Below are 26,430 nucleotides of genomic sequence, written 5' to 3' on the forward strand. Positions count from 1 at the left end.
GGGCGTGAAAAGCCAAGCGGATAGAGAAGTGCGTAGCAAATATATACACTCTCGACAAATGGGGTTAAAAGAAAAAAGCAGCATTAGAGGCGATGAGATTCATCCCTTCTAACGGCGAGGAATACAGCTAATACACAAAATGCAAAAAAGAAAAAATCTTTCGTGTCATAGGTATTCAAAGCGGACGCCAGACTGAATTGACATTGTAGTGGTATGGGATTACGTCCTTGAAGTAATAGTGGATTAATTGTAACCAATCCATGAAGCTGTCAATAAACTGTCTATAAGACGTATGATTGTGATCTGCGATCACAGTTCACCTACAAGTCTTGCACAAAGTACAGCACAGTTATGAAAGGTAATGAAACGGAAGGTAGGGCAACCTACTTTCTGTTTCACCTTTGTGGGAGGGGTACGGCTACACGTAGGCTATCTGAATAGCTTCGTTAACAACATGGAACTTCATCACAGTACAGAGTAACCTTAGCTTTAAATGTTAATCGTCAAGGGTCCCAAAGGTGTCCGCCTAATAGAGGTTTCCCTGTATACGTGACCAGCGAACTTTTTCTTTCATTACGTGAAAAGCTAAAAATTTCCCTGAAACCTTGCACACAAGAGGAGAGATTCGAAGTTTTTCCTTTAATTTACGTGACGCATGAATTGTTCCTTCATCATGCATGAATTAATCAAGACTCCCCTCCCCTTTAAACATTAAACATTTAAACCCGTGAAAAAAAAATGCCCACCAAATTTCAGCAGTATGAAAATGAACTCTCATCACTAGATGTTGCTTGCAACCAGAAAAAGGATTGTATTTCGATTGCGAAGCAGTCATGCATGGTCGGTCGAAACAAATATCTTTGGATTGATGTGGTCAATTTTATACGGTCATTTCTCCGACAAATTGAGCTGCAATTACTTGAACTTTACAATACGTGCTGGAGAGATAACAATTTTTGTTGCCATTGGGATGAAACTGAAATCTTGCATATCCGGCGTTTCGAAGAAAAAATTGCGTGATTCTACGGTGACCTTTTGTGCGACTTTAGTAACATGATTATGCCCCAAAAGAGAAAGCGTTCAACACTCATCATCTCATATTCTCAGTCGAATCATGGACAATGGCCGATCTCGATCGCTTCTTCACGGTAGAAAAAGCTCTAAATCTCGAGGTTATTCGACTTTCGATCCTGGAGGATCAATTGACAGAGGAATTCTAGCCAGCGAAGATCCCGAGAGAAGTTCTAAGAGGAACAATCCAAGGGCTACAACTATTGAAGAAGAAAGGGAAAGTCTTTCAATTTCGTGGGAAAATATCGATGTATTTGTTGAGCAACCCGGGCCATCTTTCTTGAAACGTTTGTGTTTTGGAACAGGAGACAACGAGAGACCGACTACTAAACAAATTCTTTTTAATGGTGAGTGATTTTTTTAGCCGGTTATTAGCTTATGCCCTCATATCAATCGTTCCAAAGGAGACTGGACAAATGGTATTCAAATGTCATTCAAATGTCAAATTCAATTTACCTCAGAGTGATTTTTCCGCTTACGCACGCTTCATCTTTATTGAAACTGAGATAAATTGAGCTTGCTTTTCAAAATGTGCCATATAATGAAGAATTTGTATTTTTTTGCTTAGCTCTAAAGAAAAGTTATAAACGTGACTTGAGCACATAAGCTTTGTTTGGCTTAATCCCATGGCCCCGATTGTTCGAAGGGGAAATAACGCTATCCACTTTATCTCTATCCAGTGTATAGTGCAGTACATTTCGTTAGCATTATCCGTTGGATAGTGTTATCTCCGAACAACTGGGACTTGACAGATAAGCGTTAAGCGCTAGTTTGTCTGCGCAAAACTTATCCCAATAAAACTTTAACGAGCGACAAATTGATCCTCTCTGGTAAACTAAAATTAAATTTATTTCACTCGAAGAAGTTTGAAAAATGAAAGCTTCAACGAGGAACTGACCTATGCCTCTTAGATGTTTGATTGATTACAAAATAAGCTGTGAAAACACATGCTATACTGTGGTAGTACAGTTTTAATGTTCGGGAAGGAGACCAAACACAAGTAAATCTTTTTCAAAGGAAATTTTTTCGTACATGCATAACACCAAATTTTAAGGAATGGCAATAGATTCAATCAGATTTTTGAGTGAAAGGCTAACAAGAGACTGGAGGTTCCGTGAAAAAGTTATTTTTCGAACGTGAGTCTCATTAGAAGATCGCTCTTATTATTTTAAAATTTGTTTCAGGCGGAACTGAGATGTATGCCCCTTGTGGATTTGAATTGTTTTTGAGTAGTCGAGCAATTCTTAGAAATATTGAAGTCCTTAGGAAGTTGACACTTTCCGGGTATTATTGCGGAAATCACGTAATTTTGCGGATTAATATTTTTAAGTCAAGGCCGGCGACGAAAGTGAAAAAAGATATTTCACTTATCTGAAATTTCTTTTTTTCTGCCGATTTTTGGTAACCGACTTTTGATTGTTCTACTTTGCAGTGAGCGGCAATGTCGAAGCTGGTACTTTGTTAGCTGTTATGGGATCAAGGTAATAAAAAGATTATAGACTTGGTAATTAATGTAGATCCTTAGTTTTAAAACGTGACCAGTGTCACGAACGGGTGAGATGAAGTTAAATGTTGTCTTCCGAATCAATCAATCAATCATACAATTGACTTCATTTTAAGAGCTAATGTCAGCAGGCATCAAACAAACAGCGGCAAGTCACCCAAATGTGATTTCACTCCTACTTTCATATTTTGTAGCCCAATATGTTCTAATAATTGTGGTGTAGTTTTTTTGTGAAAATATATTTTAGTTTTCGAAAAATGACTTTTTTCGTTCGACCGCTCACATATTCAAATTTTCACCGTGGATATTACCCAAGTTGTGTGACCTCGTGTAACGAATGTACTAGACCTATTTACAAATTGTAGTGATTTATGCCAATTAACGGTGGCGACAAGTAGGCGCACCATGTATATTTCATAGTCGCTATCAAGTAAATTTTGCCGGACTTCGAGTTTGTCTCAAGATGGAGCAACACAAATACACAAGGAAATTTTTACAGTAACTTTATAACCATCCTTTGGTCTTTAAAAAGCTTGAAGCTCAGTAGATTTTGTCACATCGGTCATTGTTAAAACTGTCTTTGTTTTGATGCTACTTTTCGACATTGGAAAAGTATGTCGGAAAAAAATATTCACCAAAAAATAGATATTTCTTTGCCAGCTTCAATAACGACAGGGGATTAAGTTTAGATGATAAAACAAAGGATTATGTTCACAGAAATACCGTGGGTCTAGTACAGTCGTTACATGAGGTCACACAACCCGGGTAATATTCACGGTGAAAATTTGCATATTTGAGCGGTCGAACGAAAAAGTCATTTCTCGAAAACTAAAATATATTTTCACAAAAAAACTACGCCACAATTATTAGAACATATTGGGCTACAAAATATGAAAGTAGGAGAGAAAAAGAATTTTGGGCGACTTGCCACAATATTTCAAATTTGTTCGATGGATGCTGACATCCTCTCTTAAGCGGGGAGCACGTGACAGTAGTGAAACTGATGACCCTGAGTCCTTCTGTAAGAAGAAGCTTAAAATATAAAAATGGACGATGATCTATACTTGAAATATTACATACTGAAAAATGAAATCATAAAAATAACTATAGGTTAGTAATCGGAATCGTACCTAAAGTGTTAGTTTCTTTCTGTCTTTCTAAAGGGGTGTTTATCAATTGCTTTTTGAAACTTTTTGTGTCCTTAGAGATTTTGAGCTCTTTATTTAGGCTATACCAGCTAGTGTTTAATCGATCTATAACCGGGAATGATCGCCTCCCTTCAGTAGAATTGTTGTAGCGGCAGCGTAGGTTTAATTTGCCAAAGCGTGTACTTCTGGAGAGAAAATCAGAATTTTATTGAAGCATAGACTTCAGGTGTTCAAGTGTTTTTCCAAGCGTTTTTTTGAGAGTTATTGAGCATCTGTTGATGTGTGTGTCTTGATATAGACGAGAAGCCAGTTTGACGTGCCGGGAACAAAAGCAGTGAGCGTGAGCGTGAGCGTGGTCCCACGCCCAAGATGATCCTTGCAGCTCTTTTGCTGTAGTCTAAAAATGATGTTTAGGTTTTGATTAGATGTTGATGTCCAAATACCAGTGCCATAAAGGAGAGCTGTTTTGATGATAGTATTGGAATACATTTTCTTATGGTTTCTCTCATGGGCTGATATGTTTCAACAGACCAATTCTATTTATCACCTTGTTAGCTAGAGCATTACAGTGACTTTCGAAAGTTTAGTCATCATCAATCTGTACCCCGTGGAATTTGTGTGATCTAACTCTTTAAATGATCTTTCAATCTGTGAGTCGTTCAAGGCAATGGTCAAATCATTATCTTGATGTTGGTCTTGAATCATGCGTTTTCCGAATCGCTTACCGATGATAAGCATAGATTTTGTTTCCTTTTTATAATCACCATTTTGTTCATAATCGCTCAACGCTGAATGTTATCTAAGTCCCCTTGAATATCAGTGGCAATGCAATCACAAGTCATATCATGGAGAAAATCAAAACAACGAAAAGCATCAGGTGTTCTATAAATTTCCTTGTCAGCCATTTTTTTTTTTTGGCATTCGTATGGATCTCAACCTTCAGGGGATTTGCATTTTTTTGAAAAAACGCCCAAAAAAAAAAAATAGTCACTGAATCCCCTCCCTACCCTTCCCTCCTTCCCACCTTCCCCCTTACCCTTAAGAACAAATCGTGGTCAGCGGCTAATATGTCAAAACCTTCCGATAGTCAAAGTTATTACACGTTTAAAGTTCACACGGCAACCAGGTGGACAATCAGACATAGTTTGAAGCTACACTGGTTTGCAGATTTAATGAATGTAACCGAAGAAGTTACAGTTCATAGACCCAACGTTTCGACACTCCTGTCTAGTGCTTCATCAGGGGTGATCTAAACGCTGCAACGTGAAAAGGATAGACATTTGCCCTTTCTTGATTTAAATGTGTCTAGAGGGGTTCAGGGTAATTTAGAGACAAGTGTCTATCGTAAACCCACCCACACCGACAAATACCTCGCTTTCGATTCTCACCATCCTATTTGCCATAAAAAGTCTGTAGCCAAAACTTTACTTAGGAGGGCTGATTGTCTACCATCATCACTCGATTCGAAGGCTGAGGAGAGGAAATATGTTTCCAATGTCCTAAAGGCAAATGGCTATACAAAAACTTTTCTCCGTAACTGCCAAAAACCAGTTACAAATAGTAACGCTCTTGATGAAAGGGAACCAGCGACTGGTTTTGCTGTTATTCCTTACATACAGGGTGTTACTGAACCCATCAAGAGAATTTTGAATAGCCACAACGTTAAAGTTGCTCAAAAACCTTTTCAGACTTTGGGGCATATTTTCGCCAAACCTAAGGATCCTGTCACGAAAGAACAACGAACCGACGCCATTTATTCTATTCCTTGCAATGACTGTGATAACGAATACATCGGACAGACCAAACGCCAGTTTGGTACACGGTTAAAAGAGCACCAAAAAGCGGTTTTTCTTTGCAAAAGGAAAATTCAGCTTTATCGGAGCATACTTGCCTAACCAACCATACAATTGGGTGGGATAATTCTAAAATTATCACTACTAATCGGCGTTATCACCAGCGCCTTTGTTTGGAGGCTTGGCACATTAACTCCGCCCACGCTCCTTTAAATCGTGACGATGGCGGTCTGCTTCCTGACGCCTATTTACACCTCGTCAGAAAAAAAGGCCGCTAATTAGTGATCGTATAAAAGGACCTCTTGTTGCAGCGTTTAGATCACCCCTGATGAAGGCACTAGACAGGAGTGTCGAAACGTTGGGTCTATGAACTGTAACTTCTTCGGTTACATTCATTAAATCTGCAAACCAGTGTAGCTTCAAACTATGTCTTATTACACGTTTATTTTCCAAATATAGCGGAGCTGGGAAGTCCACCTTGATGAATGTATTAGCTCATCGTAACATCGGCCAGATGGAAGTGAGGGGGACTGTGGAAGTCAACGACCGCCCAATTGGAGCCGAAATCAACACCAAGTCTGCTTACATTCAACAAGAGGATATCTTCATCGGATCTCTGACTGTCCGAGAACATTTGACGTTTCAGGTAGATTACTTATGTTATTTGTTTACGAGCAGGCTTGCCTAAACAACAGACTGATTGCCTGACTAATAAAGGGCGGGTAAGTTTCTAATGAAACAGTGGCGCAGCATTAATGAGGGATATTACAGGGTGATTTAGTTTTATCAGCTTAGTCGATAATGTAACTTCTAAAACTGACGTTCTGAGTATTAGCCCCTCTACAGAGCGACTGACTCAATTTTTGACCGAATGACTAAGCGGCTCACTCTGATTTTGGCAACTGACATATTGCCTAATGAACTGACTGAGTGAATGACTTCGGACGAACGAGAAGGAAAGAAAAACGGACGCATGGAACAAAACACTATGCAATACTGGCCAGCTTTCATTCAGAGATTTCTTTTTTATGCAATCTCTCCACGCTTTTTTTAAAAACAGATTATAACGAAACCAAGTAAATAAAGAAAAAACAATTTAAATGAGGATTGTGGTGAAGAACTTGCAGTATTTCAAGTAATTTGTTCTCATTGATCTTTTTAGGCCTTTTTGCGCATGGAAAAGTACATTCCTAAAGAGCAGCGGATTGAACGTGTCGAGGAAGTGATACTTCAGGTATGGCGCATCTGAAATGAGTAAGAATGAAGCGCGTTTTAAAATAATTGTTGAATTCGGATTGAATTTAAAATCTGTTTCTTCAAAGCTTGGGCTATCAAAGTGCGCTGATACTTACATAGGAATTCCGGGACGGCTGCGAGGGATCTCGGGAGGAGAAAAGAAGAGACTGTCATTCGCCTCGGAGGTAGGTACTCTAGCCGAAGTTCCCATACTGTCGGAAATTACAGCTGCTTTTTTAAGTATAAATAAGTGTGTTCTCTCTCTCTCTCTGTACCTGTTATGCAAGTAAATCACAGGTACAGTAAAGGTAACCCCACTGCTCCCTCCCCCTCTTGCATATCACCGATACCCATATATACTCTTGGATAAATTGAGCCCTTGTGGGCGGAAAGTGGCTCTCCTCAATACAACATCAGAACGATTCGGCCAGAGCTAAAACCCGAAACCAATCCCGATTCCCAACACGAACCCAAAATGTGTGAAACATCCCCTTTGCTAGCTGAAAAGTAAAAAAAACCCACTTTTTCAACAGATTATAACAGACCCTCCATTGCTGTTTGCTGATGAACCCACCTCAGGGCTTGATTCATTCCTGGCCCAGAGTCTGATAACAGCTTTGCAGCAGCTTGCAGCTCAGGGAAGGACAATTATCTGCACAATTCATCAACCATCCTCTGAAGTTTACGCCATGTTTGACAGGTAGTCAATCACCTTTTTGACGTATTGATACCACTTGCACAAAAGCACCATTTGAATACCTATATGGGTTGAAATAATCTGTTAGTAGAATGGACACCATAACCACATCATGAATGACAAAAAAAGAGACGAAAGAGTTGAAGAAATTGCGAACCTTTTTCTCCGCCAAATAATTTTTCTCCACCAGATAACAAGCACTTTTTACTCCGCAGAGAGAGAATGTTACGTAGCCGCAACTATAATTAAATTTTTCCTCATTTCAGGACTGATCGTTATGTGAGAACTTTTATCAATACGTACTTATTTGGACTTTATTATCACAACAGTTCCTGTCAAGTTTTCCTTTTTTGTAAACCTTGTGCGTTTGTTGCAGGTAGTGCTTTTGTATCATGAAGTAAGACAATGTCAGCAGCCAAGTTAGAGGCCATAAACATCTGTTCTTACGATGATTAATCAAGAAAGTTCTTTTTCTTTTTTTTCATTAGTATCTTGCTGTTGGCAGAAGGAAGAACAGCTTACATGGGCTCAAGAGCTGACGTGATCCAGTATTTTGAAGAGTAAGTTTTCCTTAAAAATAAAGAAATGTCATTGAAAAGATGCATTTTCATCATAGATTTCTTTGTTACCGCTGCACTGGATTTCATGATGATCGGGAGGCAATTACATGAAGGTTTTTCTTTCTTGAGCAGTGCTGATGGACAGTCTTGATCAGCCCCTTGTTCAAAGACTGACATTACTGATTTTTGTAACGATGAGGACACTACTTCGGGCTAAAACTTTTCAAGTTGGTTGGTGTTCATGAATACTAACTCGTCATTATCGCGAAAAGAACTTCTATTTCTGATTCATATGATACTGCTTGGTTTAAACGCGTCATGTGACCGAATATGCACACTATGAACGCGCCAAATTTAGGATCATTGACAATCAGGTATTAAGCTCGACATATCTATTGGTCATCACGTATAGAAATCGAGAGCGAATAATCTAATTGCTTTAATATAAATCTACCTGTCTTTTAAAACTTAGCTACAAGCCAGAGGTTCCTGTTTTTGTGTGTTTACAATCACACAATATTTAATTTGTGATAATTGCAATTAGGATTAATTACTATTGTTCAGGCACGTTTATTAGCCGTTGTCTTCTGGTGTATATCATGTTGTTCATGGGATACCCTTAAAAAACCCCGAAGGTGCCACCAGTGCCTTGGTTGGGGGTACACGTTCCCCGTTTCTTTTTCCCAGCTGCTGGTTTTCAGGGGTTTTCGTGTCCAGTTTTGGTGCATTTAGTTTCCTTCAATCGTATTAAACATTTTTAAGCACGTTGGTGTTGAATAAACGGCACGGCTGCTTGGCTGGCCAACGCGCCCAGATGTCAACACTTTGTGCGCCCGTTTGAATTGTGGATGCAAATTGTTTGGTTATTCATTTTGCTTACTATTTACTACGGAATAGATAACGAGTGGATTAGCTAATCAGATTGCAGCATTTGCAAGTAAACGCGAGTAGATTTATACTAATCAGCTTTACAACTATCAGGTTCATATCTTTTTTTGTTATCACCAACATAACGGTGTTGTTTTATTTGTACAGTTTGGGTTATCCTTGTCCAATCAATTTTAATCCTGCTGATCACTTCATTCACACGCTCGCCATCGTGCCTTGTGATGAGGAAAACTGTCTCACCAGGGTCAAGGTTAGAGAACATAGTCTTTTCCTTTATTTCTAATAGTTAGATATGACGAATTTAGAGTGAAGGTTTGAATTTGTGCAAAAACCCAAAATGGTGCACCCGCCACCTTGCGACGTCTTTTGGCGAGAACAAAGGCTAGTATACTTATAATCTCATTTACGGATCACTTAAACATCTCACTGCCTCCCAGGTCCATTAGTAATTCTCCTTACTGTCTGCCATACAATTCTTATGATATTAATTTAGAGAATTTGGTATTGGATCAACTAATAATCCCCTAATTGATATTTTCTTTATTCTAATCACTTTTTCGCTCTATGATGTGATGATACTGTAAGGAGAAATTCTGTCTTGGTCACTCGTAAGAGTTAAAGGGTTAAAAGCATCCACAAATTACAATTCTGCATTGACATAGGAAAGGGTTAGGGGTCTCAATATTTTGTTAGTCTTACACAATTCTTTTTGTTGCATTTTATTCTTTGTTTTTCTTTTTGTTGTTTTTCAACAAAAAGAACGTTCCTTTTTCATTCACAAAATATCTCCTATTGAACATTTATTACAATACATTCGTGTCTACCAATTTTGAATGTTGTTCAGGAAATCTGCGATGCGTACAGGGAAAATAACACTGAATCAATTTCTTCAGAATCCTTGGGAAAACAAGTAAGTGCAATAAAATAGAAAATTGACAATCAATTAGTTAAATAATAAATAACATCTACTGATAAAAAAAGAGACTCGTTATTACTTTTCAGTCGGCACACGAACCTTTCATCCAGATTATTTCGTGACCCTTACAGCCACATTCACTACGGTAACCGTAAAAAAAAATACAGTGTTTAAAGACCAAAAACATCACCACAAAATACAGGAGAGTATTGTTTCTGTAATATATGTATTGCAATGCTCTACCAGGTCAAATATGGTCAACAGGGCTAATACATTTTCCCAGTCTTCTTACATGACCGGCGTTGCTTCATTTGTGACTTGAAATGGCATGTTCTTTTTTTCTAGGATTCTTTCAAAGATGAAGTTTACAGACGTTCACCGTAAGATTTCTCTCTACGTTTAACTATGTAATATTCACTGGCACGATTACAGCTTTTAGACCCATTATCTTTCCTCATACTGATGTTACCGGTGCGCACGACTCGTGTCTGCATCAGTGTAGCACTAGTTGAGCAGCGCAATGGAGGGGAGGGGGGGGGAAGGAGAGGAAGAGGTGGGAGGGGGTATCCCTGGTTGCTCGTCGGCTCCCTTTTAATTATCAAGGAGTTAAGTAAGTACTCATAATGACAATATGACATGTATAGAAAACATCTTTTGTTTTCAGATTTCAAACTACAATTATTCTCTTTCTCTCTCACCCCCCCCCCCCCCCCATGTAGTCTGACGTGGACATTTGTCGCGTACTTTTGTTTTTTTTTGTTTTGACGGAGTCTACATAGTTGTTTTTGAGCTCTCGTTCATGCAGATTTGTTACCCCATTTTTTGGAATTTTAAGAAGTTCCAGAGTATTTCAGCCAAATGTTGTGGCTCATTTAAGAAGTTTAATGCATATTCTCTACGGAGTTTCTATTTTCTACTAGCCTCTATTTTCGTGATGGGTTTTTACAACCTTTTTAATTTGAAAAAAACTTACGCCTTTGTGACTTCTTATAACTCAGCTAAAGCATCTTTGTACATTAAATTACGAATTCTGTTAGAGCCCAAGTTTTGCCTCTTTTACATACACTCGTGATATCGTAGGCAACCGTTGTTTGAAAAGCTTTCTTTCGTAACAAGAACAACGAACGGTTCAAAACTAGAGGTAACGTAACACAAAACATGTCTATTTTCGTCTAATCTGCTGTAAAATGAATTCCACGCGCTGAATTCAGTATTTTTTGGGGTTTACACGTGCAGACTATCAGAAAATCATTGCTTGAGTCTTAGGTCATATTTTGCTGTATTTCCCATATAGGTACAAAGCATCTTGGTGTCAGCAATTTCGCTCTGTATTTTGGAGATCCTGGTTAACCAATAATAGAGATGTCATGATTTTTAGAATCAGACTTTACCAAAGTGTAGTAAGTAACGTTGGCTGAAGACTAACTTATGGGTTGGGTGCATTTAAAGCAATTCCGAGAGATAAGGTCTGAAAACAGATTTAAGGCTCTGTAAGTTCCTTTACGCAATTGCTTTAATTGCAGTTTTTCGTGCATATTAAGTGTCCCTTCTACATTCAAGAGCCATGATTTAATATTCATAATGTAATTCGAGAAAAAAAGAGAGCGACAAGTTTAAAGAAAAATCTGCGAAGTTGTCTTATTTTATTTTGAAAATAGCCTTTAAGTTGTATTGCAACTCATCATCCTGCATGCTTGATTGCACGACCTGATGATCCTGAAGTATACAAGGGTTATGGTGCCACTTTTGCTTTAACTGGCATCCTGAATTAAGACCGTTTTTATAAGAAAACAGTTGTTTAAGCATCAAAATGGCAGCGTAATATGTTTGTTCAAGAATATAAAAGTTTAGAGCAGTTTAATTGACATCGGAAGGTAGAAATAAAATGATTACCGTGCCGTGCAAATTTTTTTTTTCGTTGACATTTATAACTAAATAGATTAATGGAAAGTTTTATTAATAATTTAGCTCAAAATGATAGGCTTGTTCTATTAATCATTGCACATGTGCAGTCTCAGGAAAGATTACAAACATTTAACAAGGATACTGTTTTTCGATTTAGTTTCACTAAGAACAATCTTTTCTATTAAAATCAAAGCTTGATGACTGAGTAAATATATATTGTGAAATGATCTGCTTTGTTATAATTTCTTTCTGTTTTCTGTGTGTATCTTTTCTATTTTTTTCTCTTTGTTTAGTTCGTAGGTCTTTTAGCAGGGATTATCTACTTCCAAACCAAGATTAATCAATCTGGTATCATCAACATCGCTGGAGCGATTTTCTTTCTGATAACTTCCACGACGTTTAATAACATGGGATCAGTTATCTTTGTGAGTATCCGGGCCTTCATCATATCAGGTTAAAGAAACTACTATCACGGTTGCACATCCGGGCAATCTCATCTCGATTTCAAGATAGCCACTAAGAAACAGCGAGCATCTCCATGTTATTTTACTACCTACACTAGCTTGTTATCTCTCACACTTTAATCTTTTCAGGATAACTAATCGTTACACAAGTAATTGGCTTTTATATACAATTGGTTCCTTTTTTTCTTTTAGACGTTCCCGCAAGAGCTTTCTGTGTTCTTACGGGAACACCATAACGGCATGTACCGTTCGGATGTTTACTTCTTGTGCAAGACCACTGCTGAGGTAAGGATGAATAAGGACTCAAAAGGTAAAAGAGATAAAAAATACTTTCGTGATTTTTGATTGGATGAAACACTTTCCTCACGTGTGAGACTTTTGTCCCATGCCGTCACGGTAAAAGACAAAAACAAGATCAAATCAAGAGACCAACCGTTCAGTTTATAATCATCTTGTACTCACCAACTTCTATTTATCTTTAGGCGCCTTTGTTTTTACTTAATCCTCTCTTCTTGATGGCCATCGCGTACTGGATGATAGGTGAGTGAACTTAGGACACGGATGAATGAAGATTTATGTAGGTGAATAAGACAAACGTCCGCCAAACGTTTTTCCAAGTTTCTCTTGTCTCTCGGCCAAATGATTTAATAACATGACCTACTGTAGCATCACTTTCTGTAACTGTTCTTTATTTGGTTTTGATTTTTTTTTCTCAGGTTTGCGTCAACAAATACTCAGGTTTCTCTACGCGTACGGAATCCTGGCTTTGATCAGTATGGTGGCTGTATCTTATGGTTTGTGGTCACTCGTTTCCTTGTGTGTACGAAAGAACAAGTTTTGTTTACATTTCCCTCTCTAGAGCATCAGTGACATTCAAGGATACCAGAATCATTAATCGTATGGTTCGTTTCAGGTTTAAGGTTGCTTTCTCGAATACTAGTGTGTTTGAAGAGCCCTTTATACATGCACAATTCTTTCCAAACAGTGCGACGAGCGGATGTTTCGTCCACGAATCCCAATATGGTGAGAGGATTATTATCTGTTTCATCAGGTACACTGTTAGCAAACTTTATAATTTTTGTTTTCTAGGTTACATGATTTCTACACTTTCCCCGACAGTAGCGACGGCCTCGTCTATCAGTGCACCCTTACTTCTTCCGTTGTTGTTACTAGGAGGCTTCTACGTAAAAAACACGTAAGTGGCGATGGTAATTGAAACCTAACTCAGTGCAGAATAAATACTTTTTGAAGAACCTACCGTTTTGAAATAGGTAAATCCAAAACAGGAAGAGTTTACCCCGCCTTCTAATGGCTCAGGCATGGAACTCCTACTGGCCATTGAGTTTAATCCTTTTGCAGATCCATTCAAGTTCGCTTACAGTTCATTCCACCTTAAATTTGAAAATCTTCATGGGAGACACGGTCACCTAATTCAAAAGTCTCTGAGTTTATTTCCTAGGCGATACCTTTACTCTCACGGTCATTTTCTACATCCAGGAGTACGAGATGCCGGCTAGAGGAATCTTTTGAAATGGTTGGAATTTGAAAGAGTTGGGATGCGGGGGAAGGGGGGAGGTTTACCTGCCATGGTCCACATCCATTCAGGGGTCGTAGCAAAACTTCCAATCGCTTCATGCTATGGGAACCAGAATAAGCCCGGGCCGGTAGGTCCACTTGGCTTTTGCCAAAAGCTACTCTGTGTTAAGGTCATACATCTTCTTCTGTGTTAAGGTTATACATCTTCTTATGGTATGTCGGTTACAACTAGAAGACAAAGATTAAGTTGCTACTTTCTCGTTTTCTTGCTATTTTGACCTGGAGATATTTTCTCCTTTATAGGACGGTGCCAGTATGGCTTTCTTGGTTGCATTATCTTTCATGGTTCAGCTATGGATTTGAGGCTATGCTTGTCAACCAATGGAATGGTTATGGTGATGAAAGTAAGTTTTTACTTTAGTGTAACTCTGAGTATATGCGAATAAGCAATGACAATGAAACTCGGCAATTGTCGGGTAAAAGTTTTTGTGAACGGCCACAAAAGCTGGATCTTATCCCTGTGTCTGAAGCATGGAGCGGTTTTTATCAGATTGGCCTCAAATCAACCGAGGATCTTGAATTGTTGTCGCTAACACGATTTTGATTCCTACTTTTACAGTTTGTTCTGGGAAAAATAATACAGATTGCATTGGTGGAGAACAAGTTCTTCATGACCTCGGCTTAAAGAAGGTTGGTAAAACATCCACTAATTATTTCATTGCAGTCATAGAACAAGTTGAATAATGGCGACCTTTTCAGTGTAGCTTTGACTCTGCATATCAAGTCTGCTTCAAAACCTTCCTTTAAAATGCCACTTTTCTCCAAAAGAAAATCTCCATTATTCGAGATTTTCTCCTCCATTAACCCAAGTTTTCCATGAATTCAATTGATTTGAACTTAACTAGGAACACTTTCTCGATTAGATATCTGTTTACAAAATGGTGGTTGTGTAGTTTCAGTCAAGAGAAAAAAAATGTTTTTTTTCCTCAGAAAAGGATTTCCACAACGAGTGAAAACACTATGTCAGTCCTTCGAATAAAAAGTCCATATCACACTCCTGGCTATAGCACTTAAGAACAAGCTTTATCTTCCTGGAATTTAGAAAAGAGGGAGCACTGAATATCGTGAAAGCGAAATCAAATCTCCCTATGGAAATCGTCTGTCAAATTTTTTGGAATGTTTTAATCGTTGTTTACCTTTTTCCACAGGATAACGAGGTTATAGACATCTACGCATTATTGGCACTCACCATAGGATTCCGTTTCATTGCGTATCTATTTCTCTTGAAAAAAGCTTACAAGAAACCCTAATCAACAAAATCAACAGACGTGAAGGCGTGAATGTTCAACAGAAAGTCACGTCTTCTTTTATACACCATAGTAAACCACGTCCTTTCAATGAAAATAAAATGTAAAGTAAAGCAAAACAGCTACGTTTATGAATAAATAAATTGATGAATTTATCTGTCATTCAATTGAAAAAAAAAATGAATAAAAAATAACCACAGTGTTTGAGTTGATTTATTAAGCGATGAGCTCCGATATCGCATATACTTAATAGAAAGTTCTCATGGTTATTACAGGACGTCATACTTCCCAACGCCTCCAGAGTTTTGAGAATAATTATGCTACAGAAGCCAACTCTCAATTCCACAATTAAACGCAGATAACAATGTACAAAATTCTAAAAGACAAAAATTATGAATAGCAGCAACTACAAGATCTGAACATGATCGGTCAAAAAAAAATTGTATTGAAATCTTTTTCGTTTACTGAATACGACTTGAACTCTTTTATCGCCATCGGCTGTCTGCACATGTATGATTACATGTAATTATTGAAGACTTTCTTGTTTGACTGTGAAGCAAAGGACTTCCTTCCTCTACTAAGTTCTTTTGTAAGAATTCCTCAAAAGAAACAGGAACGATATCAAGCGAAACCCGACTGTTATCGCCACAAGGGCATAGATATCAATAAGGAGATTTTCCTGTAAAAAAGAAAGTAAACAAAGAAAAAAAGAATCTCTTTGTTAGTGATCTCTCGCAAATTTACCTCAAGCCCTAAACTTTTACTTTTTCTTGCGGCTTGTCAACTTGCGATTGCGTTCAGCACCTTCGCAGCGAAATATTACCGAGACACTGTCCATTGTAGTATAACATCAAGGGGAATTGTGATTTTTTTTAGGTAAATAGGCCACATTTGGTAACATCACTTGGGTTTCTGAAAGTTCCTAAGCAGTTATTTTGCTTGATTCGTCTTGTGACTTCATAATACCAACCTCCTTCAATCCACGCTGTTCAATAGCTATCGATCCATTGTAAACGCAACTTGTGTAGGTCTCATTGTTAGGAATTATTTTACAAGCTGGGAGGAACAAAACAGGTATAAAGACAAAAAGCAAAAAATGTTATCTCTTAATTTAGGACACACACACACACACACACACACACACACACACACAAAAAAGATCCTAAAAAACTCACCAAGGTGCTCTCGAGTTTCCGATGAATTAATTTGTAACATCTCAAATAATTTTCACTCAGATTATGTGTTGTGTTTCTTTTGGTTTCGGAGTAGGAACTTCCGCAGTAAGTAAGAGCTCACGTAATACTTCGATGGGAAAAAGAGTGCACCTTTCTTTTAGAGAAAAAGAATGTTCCAGAAACAATATTATTCCCCTCTCCGCCATTGAAATGCATGTGTGTAATTACGACGAGTCAGTTAAATGAAACGCAGAAGCTGTTTTGTAAAATGCGAGTTTTGCTCTCCGTCTTGAGAATTGAATTCAAAATGGCGAAGTGCGTAGTCGAACCCTTGGCACATTTGAAGACAATTTTGGAAGGTTGAGATACCCGTTTGGATCTCAAAACGCGGTAAATAGTGCATTTTCATATATACTTTTTAGGTTAAAAGATGAGGTGTGCCGATGACTTGAACTCATATTTAACGGCGCCTGACAACTCTGAGTTCTATTGAGGTAGAAACTCGACAAATTTACCGTAACAAATCCTGCTCTCTGATCATAAATGATTTGGTTATTTCACGTTCAAGAGAATGTCAAGGAAACGAATTTTGTTTAAAACGTAGGCGAAGAACTATTATTTTGCATATGAATTATTTTAACATCGCTACGTTCTCTTGTGCGTCGCCGTAATCAGGGTTTGCATCCAATTACGAAAAGTTACTGTTGCTGCCGATGATGAATTTGACCTTACTGGCTCTATCGCTTCGTCAGCTATTTCAGTTTCAAATTCAACTTACGGATAGGACCATAATTGTCCCACTGATTAACAACCAGAGCTTCGAATCCATAATTAAACCAGGACAGATATCTCAGCCAAGACAGCCACTCTGGAATTGTTCTGAAACATAAAACAAATGCAAAGATACATAAATAAATAAATATATAAATAAACAAACTAATAAAGGGTTGAATAAATAAACTAACTGACTAATAAACGAAAAATGAACAAATAATTAAAAACATGGTTAAAAATTTAAAATCAAAGTTTCTAAGTTATTAAAAGAAACCCAATGCACTGCTATACGCGATAGTGTTTATTCTATTCAAACGCACAAACACGCTGTACTTCTAGTGTAAGTTTGATTAATAGTTTATAACAAAGACTGAGTGGAGTCCAATTCTATCTGTAATCATGAGTGATTATCAAAATCAGTCAAACGCGAAGTAGGAGTCCGATTTGTTTATCACGAGTAAGTTTACAGGGAGAATCGGACAACACAAAGTCCGGTTACCAATTTATCAAAACTATAACAACACCTGAGAAAGAAACTAGACATTGGTTATAAGTTTCATAATAAGAAAAAAACAATTGTTAACTTAGCGAAATGTGCAACAACGGCGCACGCACATGACGCGTTCTGTTCGCTAAGACAGGCATGACGTGTCAACCTATTACACTGTCCAATTACAAGCGTGACGCTTACAGTGTCCTATGAGTGCTTACGTAGGGCTGGTGATAAACAATTACGTTCGAGAATTTGTAATAGTTTTGATTAATTTTAAAACTAGTAGGTCGCTCATTTTTTATGTTAAAGGTCTCTGTGCCAACCTCCCAAAGGAAACCAAAAAACGCTTTTTCAACCCTCATCAGAACCACAATAGCAAATGAGTTTAGAGATTATAAGAGATCATGATCTCTTGTCTAAGCAAACAACGATCATGCATTTACTGACCGGTTTTCAATGTAGAATCCACCAAGTACTAATAGAGGAAGGGTCAACGGACCACTTAGCGCCGTGGAAACTGACGTCGTTGGTGAAATTGTAGATATGATGTACGCTGAAATAAACAGAGAATTACAGAAAAATGGATTTGCTTTGTGTTGAATATCACTCAAAAACCCTTTTCTTATATACGTAAGGAGTTTTTTGAGTATAATTCAACGCAAAGTACACGTGGTGATGATTTTGAAAATATCTGTTGGTTGTTGAACTCGTTCGAGCGAAGTCTTGGTCAGACTGTACTCATTAAAGGCCATGCTATAAACACTATCCTACTTTAAACTAGTGATTCCGTGTCCAAAAATGTGACGTTGATATCATTGCTTTTAACGGACACCATGTGGGTTTTTTAAATAAATAATAGCAATAATAATAACAATAACAATAATAATGATAACAATAATGATAATAACGTTACGAATCTAGAAAAGTTGTTCATTGTATTTGATACAACTGATATGAAATCGTCTGTGAACAAACCAAAAGAGACAGCAGCCATACTGACTAAGGCAAGTATTCCATAAGCGGCCAGAAAACGGAGCACATCTGGTCTCAAACCTTAAAAATACATATCATGTGAAGAGGACGAAAAATTAGCAATACATCAAAATTCAAAGACCTAGTTTTTCTTTTTGCGTTGAGTAAGCTGAGATGAACCTCTGTTGATGCTAGCAGTTAAGACATAACCTTAACTAAAAAGACACAATCTATGAGTAAAAAAAGTAAATAAATAAATCGGAAAAACATTCGCGAGGCTCACCAACCATCCAGTAGCCCACAGTAATCATGACCAGCGGACCAAGAAAGAACTGTGGAGACTATAAATACGAGAAAAGTCTTATCAAAACGCATGACGTTACCATTACCAATTTTTTGTTTCTCCCCATATAAAATAAGTAGATTCCTTGTTGCCATGGGTTTGTACATGCAGTAATAAATCACAGAAGACGTCAAAATATGGTGAGAACATCAGTGACGCATTTGGCTGTGCCTCCTGTGCCACGTTTTTTCTTAGCACTTTTTGACGTCATCTGTGATCGGTTACTGAACAGAAGCACGGCAAAATGGAATCGCTTTTGTTAAAAAAGAAATCTCGAGCTCATAATCAAATAGCCAAATCCTTTAAACGGAAGTTCATCCAAGAACCCCCCCCCCAAAAAAAAAAACGCTTTAATTACACTGAGGATTTACAACTTGAAAACATTTAGCTCTTTGTTAGTTGTTTTGAGTAAATTCACTCAAGGAATAAGTGGAGTATTTGTAGTAACCGTTGAACAATTGTAAGTTCAAAAGAATTACTTCGGCTAAGGTCTTGGATAGGAAGTAAATGTCCGTACGGTACATCCTGTTGTTGTGTTCTCGTAAAAATATATTCCTTTCTATTGGAAAAGTCTACAAATAGATAAATAAATAAGGGTTAATAAATAAAAGAATGAATCAGTGGAATAAATGAAACAACGAATAAATAAATGAATGAAGGAACGAACGAATGAACGAACGAAAGAAGGAACGAATGTACGAACGAAGGAACCAACGAAGGAACGAACGAAGTAACGAAGGAACGAACGAATGAACGAACGAACGAATGAACGAACGAACGAACGAACGAACGAATGAACGAACGAACGAACGAACGAACGAATGAACGAACGAACGAACGAACGAACGAACGAATGAACGAACGAATGAACGAACGAATAAACTAACGAAGGAACGAACGAATGAACAAACGAAGGAACAAACGAAGGAACGAATGAATGAACGAACAAAGGAACGAACGAATGAACGAACGAAGGAACGAACGAATGAACAAACGAAGGAACGAACGAATGAATGAAGTAGTGTTACAGTAACGAATGAGTGAATAGGTTCTTAATTTAATTGATAGAACTATCAATCAAAAAACGAAGTGCCGGATCGATCTAACAAGTAGCTGATTGATGGGTTGATTAATAAATCTATCGATCACTTGATAAGCTGAACAGAAGCAACCACCAACGATAATGAATAACTATTTAAAGGTATCTAACTTTTATCAAACCAACCTGAGAAAATGATAGTCAAAACTTACGAAAGTGACTGCCGAAATGTTTGAGAAGGAGACAGAAGTCACAAGGAAGAAAAAGGCCCCATAAATATTCTCAATACCGTCCTGGTCAATCGTTGTTTGGAAGAAAATAATCCCAGTAACAAGACCTATGAACTTAAAAGACAGCGAAAATCATATTTTGACCCGTGATAACGAGACGGAATCACGACAGAAGCCAACAGAATTAGTTTAAAAACTGATGATGTATGTCAGAGATATAGTACTGCGTAAGTAATGCAAACGATAATCGACGATTATCGTGAAAATCGTGAGTTATCGAATGCATTGTAAAGCTATCGTTCTAGCAGTCGCGAAAATGGCGAATTTTAGTTCGGTCTGATATATCATAGGACATAGTGATACATCGTTTTCGCTCCACGATCTCTTGCTCAGCGATGTGCTGCCCTGTTTAACGAGGAGATTCAGCGATCGCCTTGGAACCTATACACTTACTATGCTCTGGTAGAATCTAATGCGAAAAATAAGAACATCTCGCTTATTGGTCAGCCATGATCGCCAAAACACCGAACGGAACTGTCTGCACCAAGATGCTTTGTATCTAAAAAAGTACATGGAGAAATTATGAAGTAAAGGATATTCGTCCCAGATAACTTTTTTGGGAGAAAAGGCGTGCAGAGATGGAAATAAAAAATATAAGGGGCTGTTTTCAAATGAATGTCGACAGCAATCAGGCATCGCATCGGGTTTCTTTCGACTTTGCTGTGCACGTGATCTGACGAAAACTAAAAGCAATTTCGGTCACTCGCGTTCTCTTGCACTCCAAGCGTTTGTCTCGTTCTCAGTTGGAGTTATCAATGGTTCCACTGTTCTGGTTTGCCGTTGGGATTACTTAACGTAATAAGAGCAGTTACTCGAATGAACTCAATGTTTGTCGCTTAAGAGCACTTAGGATTGGAATCTATGCAGGGCTCTAAAACATACATCTAGGAAGAATCTATAATACTTTCAGTGCTATCAGGAAACTAAGCGTCGACTGTACAAATGGTAGCTCTAGCAATATACACAAACGGAAATATCTTAACACATTATCATCAACTGAAAAAAAAAATCTTACGCTGAACGTGAATTGGCGTCTTCCCTAAAAGAGTCCTACAAGATATAATGAATATTACCGTAAATGATTTAAACCATCTATCAATCATGGAAGATGAATCGAGGAAAGTGTAAACCCTGTGCATTCAAAAGCCACAAATTTCTCTTTCGGGGACTTGGAGTGGTCCTCGTCCACTGGGGAGTGGTCCTAGGGTGCCTATGTACCCCCTCCCCCACTTTTCCTTCTTTACGTCAACAACAAACAATCGTTAAAATTCGAAACGTGAAAAATCGTTCATCCAAGAATCTGCACGGCATGCGCCACTCAGTCACTGCTAATCCAATGCTGGTGTCCCCTTCAGTATGGTGTTCACTTCGACAGTTGGGCAAGTACCTTGCTTTGGTAAATCTCAGTCACCCCCCTTGATTACCTGTCGTTCTTGTGTCTCCGGCTTGCTGAATTCTGCTTCACGCGCCGAGTACACGTCACATATGTCCTGAGTGATAGGAATGAGAAAGGTTTGGCGCCTGATGATCAGAAACTCGAGTTCGGGGTGACTAAAGTTCAAACTGGCTCAAAATTTTCATAAAAGTCACGCAGTAACTCCGAGTTAACGATTTGCCATATCGTTCAACCAAATCAAATCAACCTTCGTTTCAAATTATGAAGGCCAAATAAAGAACACCATAATCGTGCATGGCTGTTTAAGGTGATCCTACAAATGGCCCCGCTTAGAACTGTAAAATCAAAGTCATCGGGTCATATATATGATTCATGATTTCACTTTATAAACCGACCATACTCAATAACCTATCATCTACCACAAGGAATATCATGTGACTTCCCCTATCTATACTCGTATTTCAACACACTTTCCAGGAAAAAAAAAGGCAACCTTATCAGCCCAATAGTGTTGTCTTTCTACAACACTACTCTTAACTAAGTTACAAGAAAAAGTGCACGGGAGGAGTTATGAATTAGTCCTTCAATGTTAAAGATACGAAACGTTTATAACCTGGACTCTTTTACGGCAGTTTTCCTCATCACCAGGTACGATTGCCAGCGTACGGATAAAATGATCAGCAGGGTTAAAATTGACTGGACATGGATAGCCTAAGCTGTAAATATTAACGAGAAAAATATTCGTTTTAATAAGAAAACGCACGCGGAAACGCTTACGACCAGGAGCAAGTATTCCGGAGGTCTTCCCAAGGCGGAAATCTACTTTTTAACTTTTTTTTACTTTTTACTTTTTTTTAACTTGAGGTCTTGTGAGGTAAAAACTGGCGTGGTTTTTTTGGTACAGGTGAAAAGAGGACATATTTGTTTTGCATGTTTGTTATCGCATGCGAAATCAGACAAAACAGACCTTTCAAATGTGAAGTTTGTGGTATATACTGTTGTGTGAAATCTAAACAAGAGGTTATTGGGCTGAGGGGTTCGACCTTCATGGCTGAAGGTGTCACGTGGATATCGCGCTGCGCGAGACACGCGTAAATGTTTTTTTTTCATTCCCCTTGTGCGCTTTACTCATTCTCTCCTCGCGCCCTCGTCCGCCCGCTAGAAAAACGCAAAACAATGATTCCTGTATCGCAGGCTACATGTGCCTCGCGTGTCTTTTTACGCCATGTAGAATGTTCACGAGAGTTAAATTTGCACCATAGGATTGGTTACTTCGAGACCTTTCGGAGATCTTCGAACACGGAAATGATCTAAATACAACTTAAAAAAGACCAGGCAAAAGGTCTATTTGGAGGAATCAGTCTTTCAAGTTAACTTCTCTTGGTGTGACACGACTGTTAAGATAAAAGCTCCTGACCTGTCAAAGTACTGAATGGCATCTGCTCTGGGGCCAAGGTAAGCTGTCCTTCCCTCAGCTAGCAACAGGATACTGAAGAAAATGGGATAAGGAGAAATGTTCAAAATACTTGTGAGTATTCTGAGTGCTGATAAATAGTTGTTTAATTGATTAACTGACTGCTACATGGATGACTACTTGAATGAATAAATGATTAAATGAATGGATCCATGGATAAATGAATGAGTGGGTTTGTAAGTGCGTGAGTGGATGAATGAATGATCATGAATGAATATATGGCTGAGTGAATAAGCCGACGAATCAATGGGTGACTGCAGTTGCTTTCTATCGCCCACTCGCCCAGAGGCGATCTTCCTCACTATCCAAAAACTCTACGAAAATGATTAATGTTACCTGTTGAACATGGCATAAACTTGAGAGGAGGGCTGATGAATGGTGCAAATTATTGTCCTTCCTTGTGCCGCCAGTTGCTGCAGTGCTGTTATCAAACTCTGAGCCATGAATGAATCAAGGCCTGAGGTCGGTTCGTCCGCAAACAGCAAAGGGGGGTCTGTGAGGATCTGACGAAGAATGGCATTGAAATATGATAACTTCGAAACGAGGAGTTTCTTTGCATCGCATTAACAGTTGATTAATGATGGCTGAGGTAAATGACTTTGTAATTGTAGTATGTACGTAAAATAAATATTACGTTCAGTGCTAAAAATATTTTTATCTACATGAGCTATGAACAGCAATGACTCTTACAGCATCGATGAATAGCTACTGTGAACAATGCTTTCTATATGCGTTCATACCTCAGATGCAAATGACAGTCTCTTCTTTTCTCCTCCCGATATCCCGCGCAGACGTCCCGGAATTCCAATGAATGTGTCGGCGCACTTCGTAAGCCCAAGCTTTGGAGAAATGAGTTAATTTTTATTTCAAGAACTTTCCGTTTTGGTTTTGTATCTGATTACTGAGAAGGTGGCTCAGGTTTTATCAACTAATCAGAGGCACAAAAAATTTCACTATAGCAATCTCAGCGGATTATCTGCAAAATCCCAATTTAATATTCCTCTATACAATATCATACTCAGCAATTACTCTAATTGAATTTCCTCCCACGCCGTAAAAGTCTTCTTTGTCTCGAAGACAACGACGATAAAATGAAAATAGCACGAGAATGAAAGAAAAGGGAAAACATGCTTAATGGGTTTGCCAATCAGGATGAGAAAGAGTTTTCGAATTAAAATCAATCTTAATGAAAGGGTTAGCTCTTCTGACAGAGGCAGAAAAAAGTCTAACAGTAGCTCTACCATCTTCTTTTTAAGCTCTTCTTAATTTGAGGTTTTATGCATCTCACCTGAAGTATAACGTCCTCGACGCGAGTTTTGCGCTGATTGTCAGGAACGTTCTTTTCCATGCGCAGGAAAGCCTTCAGGTAAAAATCCAGAGCATCACAATTATTCACTGGCAAAACAATCACAACGGTCAAACACTGTGCATGCTTCGTTTCGGTGGTAAAGACAAATGACAGAACCCTTTTCTGTGTTTACCGGAAACTCTACCATGAACGCAACAAAAATTACTAATGCCAGCACGGCCAAGCTTATGGGCGACTTCATCACCGTGCAGTGCAAACTGTGAGAAAAGGAATCAGCAGAGTGTCATAAAACTACCACAAAGTCGGAAAAGTCTAGAACGACAACACATGTAAATCTCGGCCTTAGAAACGTCGAAATGTCCTTAGAAATTGTTAAAAACACTATGTCTCCACAGAAAAGTCGTGCTTACATTTGCAAATTAGCCATGATGCTTGTGTGTTTGACTGCCAAATCGACTAAACATGAACGTACGAGATTTCTGCTGGAAAATGTTACAGAATGCCCAAATTCTGGAAAAATGGAGGACCATGAAACAGGATTTTTCCATTTCCTTTCTCCTAGCTACTCTCCCCCCTCTTCTGCTTTTCTTTAACCTCCCCCCCCCCCCTTAACTCAACAACAATAACTTGCTAGGACGTATTCACTACATTCACCTGAAACGTAAGATGTTCCCTAACAGTGAGAGTCCCGACAAAGAGATCTTCTTGCTGAATGTAAGCAGACATAAAAGAGATCTCTGGTCCAATGGGACGATTATTTATCTCCACAGTCCCCCTTACTTCCATCTGACAGATGTTGCGGTGGGCCAGCACATTCATTAGGGTGGTTTTACCAGCACCGCTGCAGGAAAATAAAGAGACACTCTGTAAGATGAAAGCTGATCCAGGAGCTCAGATCAGCAAAAAGGCGACTTAGCTAAATGAAAAAGGTGGAGGGATCAGAGAGCCTTTTTTTTTTTTTATCTTTAATGCTTTTCAGACGGACACAGGCGGGCGCAAGGTGAGGGTGACAACAATGGAAAGGGCCAAAAATATTATTTTCTTCACGCTCCACCCGCCGCTTGTCTTTTCTGGCTTAAAAGACGCAAAAAAAAGTGACCACTCTTTCGTAGGCTATATCTTACCTCGCACCCATAACAGCAAGCAAGGTACCAGCTTCAACGTTTCCGCTAACTATGGACGAAAACAAAGTTTGGAGTTACAACGAGAAAATTGGACAATTAAGAGGTTATTTTTCGTCCCTACCTCTTCCTGAAGCTTGGGAACACTCGAAAACCTTAATTGTTGCAATCCCAATTTAACAATTCAATTTATTAAAGCTAACTTTGGGATGATTTAGATCAGCAATGGTAAAAAATGAAGATATAAGACGTGTAGGGGTTCGGGAAGGAGTGTGATATCTGTAATTTGCGGAAGGCCTGAAGTTAAACTCGACGATGTGTTTTTCGACGGCCGTGTATTGTTGTACTATTTACGGAATAGGTCGTATTTCCAATGACGTATTAATGTCACGCTGCGAGTAATTCGAATCAGAGATCGAGGTACAGAACATGCAATGTTTATAACAGAAAAATTGCGAAATATAACGATTAAGTGTCCATTAGAAGCCTATGCGAGTTCTCTGTTCTTACACCATCAAGGTAATCATGGCTCCCAGAGGGCTTTCTTTCCGTTCCCGATCAGTAGGGTATGATACGAAAAACAGGAAGCCAGACTACGAGCGGTGGTACGACCTTGAGTGGATTCAACACCGAAAACTGAAATTCATTTCCTAACCTACCGTTGAACAAGATTTGCTTGCTTTTAACCACTTCGTTTTCACTTTTCCCAAACGAACAGAGTCTCTTTATAATGAACGGTCTGGGATTCTCAACAAACACTTGAATGTTTTCCCAAGAAATTGAAACCCTGTCACTCGCGTCTTCGACAACTGTGCTTGATTTTAAGCCACGTTTTGTTGACGCTGTTTCCTCTATGTTGCTCGAGATTCCGCTGTCTTTAGAAATTCTGGAATCAAATGTTGAATAGCCCGGCAACTTTGGATTTTTCTTCCTTCGAAGGAAAGGAGAACGATCCGCCATCGTTTAACTGAATCAAAAAGGCCTCTGCTCGAATTCCTCAGTTCCTCGTTGAACGTCAC

At 38.6% G+C, this 26,430-nt stretch overlaps 2 protein-coding genes across 2 annotated transcripts; one reads left to right on the forward strand and one right to left on the reverse strand.

Annotated features, from left to right (window-relative positions):
• The first annotated feature begins 1,063 nt into the window (after window positions 1-1,063).
• On the forward strand, window positions 1,064-15,165 carry LOC131772986 (protein white). Its single transcript, XM_059088944.2, has 19 exons — window positions 1,064-1,418; window positions 2,504-2,552; window positions 5,976-6,162; window positions 6,679-6,750; window positions 6,839-6,937; window positions 7,286-7,452; window positions 7,938-8,009; window positions 9,045-9,147; window positions 9,742-9,807; window positions 10,159-10,193; window positions 11,108-11,213; window positions 12,012-12,143; window positions 12,375-12,467; window positions 12,665-12,722; window positions 12,899-12,976; window positions 13,272-13,377; window positions 14,022-14,122; window positions 14,338-14,408; window positions 14,927-15,165. The coding sequence occupies exons 1-19, from the start codon at window positions 1,115-1,117 to the stop codon at window positions 15,026-15,028; spliced, it is 2,001 nt and encodes a 666-aa protein (XP_058944927.2). The 5' UTR covers window positions 1,064-1,114; the 3' UTR covers window positions 15,029-15,165.
• Window positions 15,166-15,212: 47 nt separating this feature from the next.
• LOC131772985 (protein white) lies at window positions 15,213-26,424 on the reverse strand. The gene is made up of 19 exons (XM_059088943.2): window positions 26,071-26,424; window positions 25,415-25,463; window positions 24,945-25,131; window positions 24,270-24,341; window positions 23,722-23,820; window positions 23,318-23,484; window positions 22,925-22,996; window positions 22,121-22,223; window positions 21,536-21,601; window positions 21,127-21,161; window positions 20,505-20,610; window positions 20,034-20,165; window positions 19,262-19,354; window positions 18,723-18,780; window positions 18,443-18,520; window positions 17,915-18,020; window positions 16,979-17,079; window positions 15,996-16,081; window positions 15,213-15,704 (listed from the first exon to the last, which is right to left on the reverse strand). Exons 1-19 carry the CDS (start codon window positions 26,369-26,371, stop codon window positions 15,603-15,605), a joined length of 2,013 nt encoding a protein of 670 aa, XP_058944926.2. The 5' UTR covers window positions 26,372-26,424; the 3' UTR covers window positions 15,213-15,602.
• Between the last annotated feature and the right edge of the window lie 6 nt (window positions 26,425-26,430).

The sequence above is a fragment of the Pocillopora verrucosa genome, chromosome 10, assembly GCF_036669915.1.
Source record: "Pocillopora verrucosa isolate sample1 chromosome 10, ASM3666991v2, whole genome shotgun sequence".
NCBI lineage: Eukaryota > Metazoa > Cnidaria > Anthozoa > Scleractinia > Pocilloporidae > Pocillopora > Pocillopora verrucosa.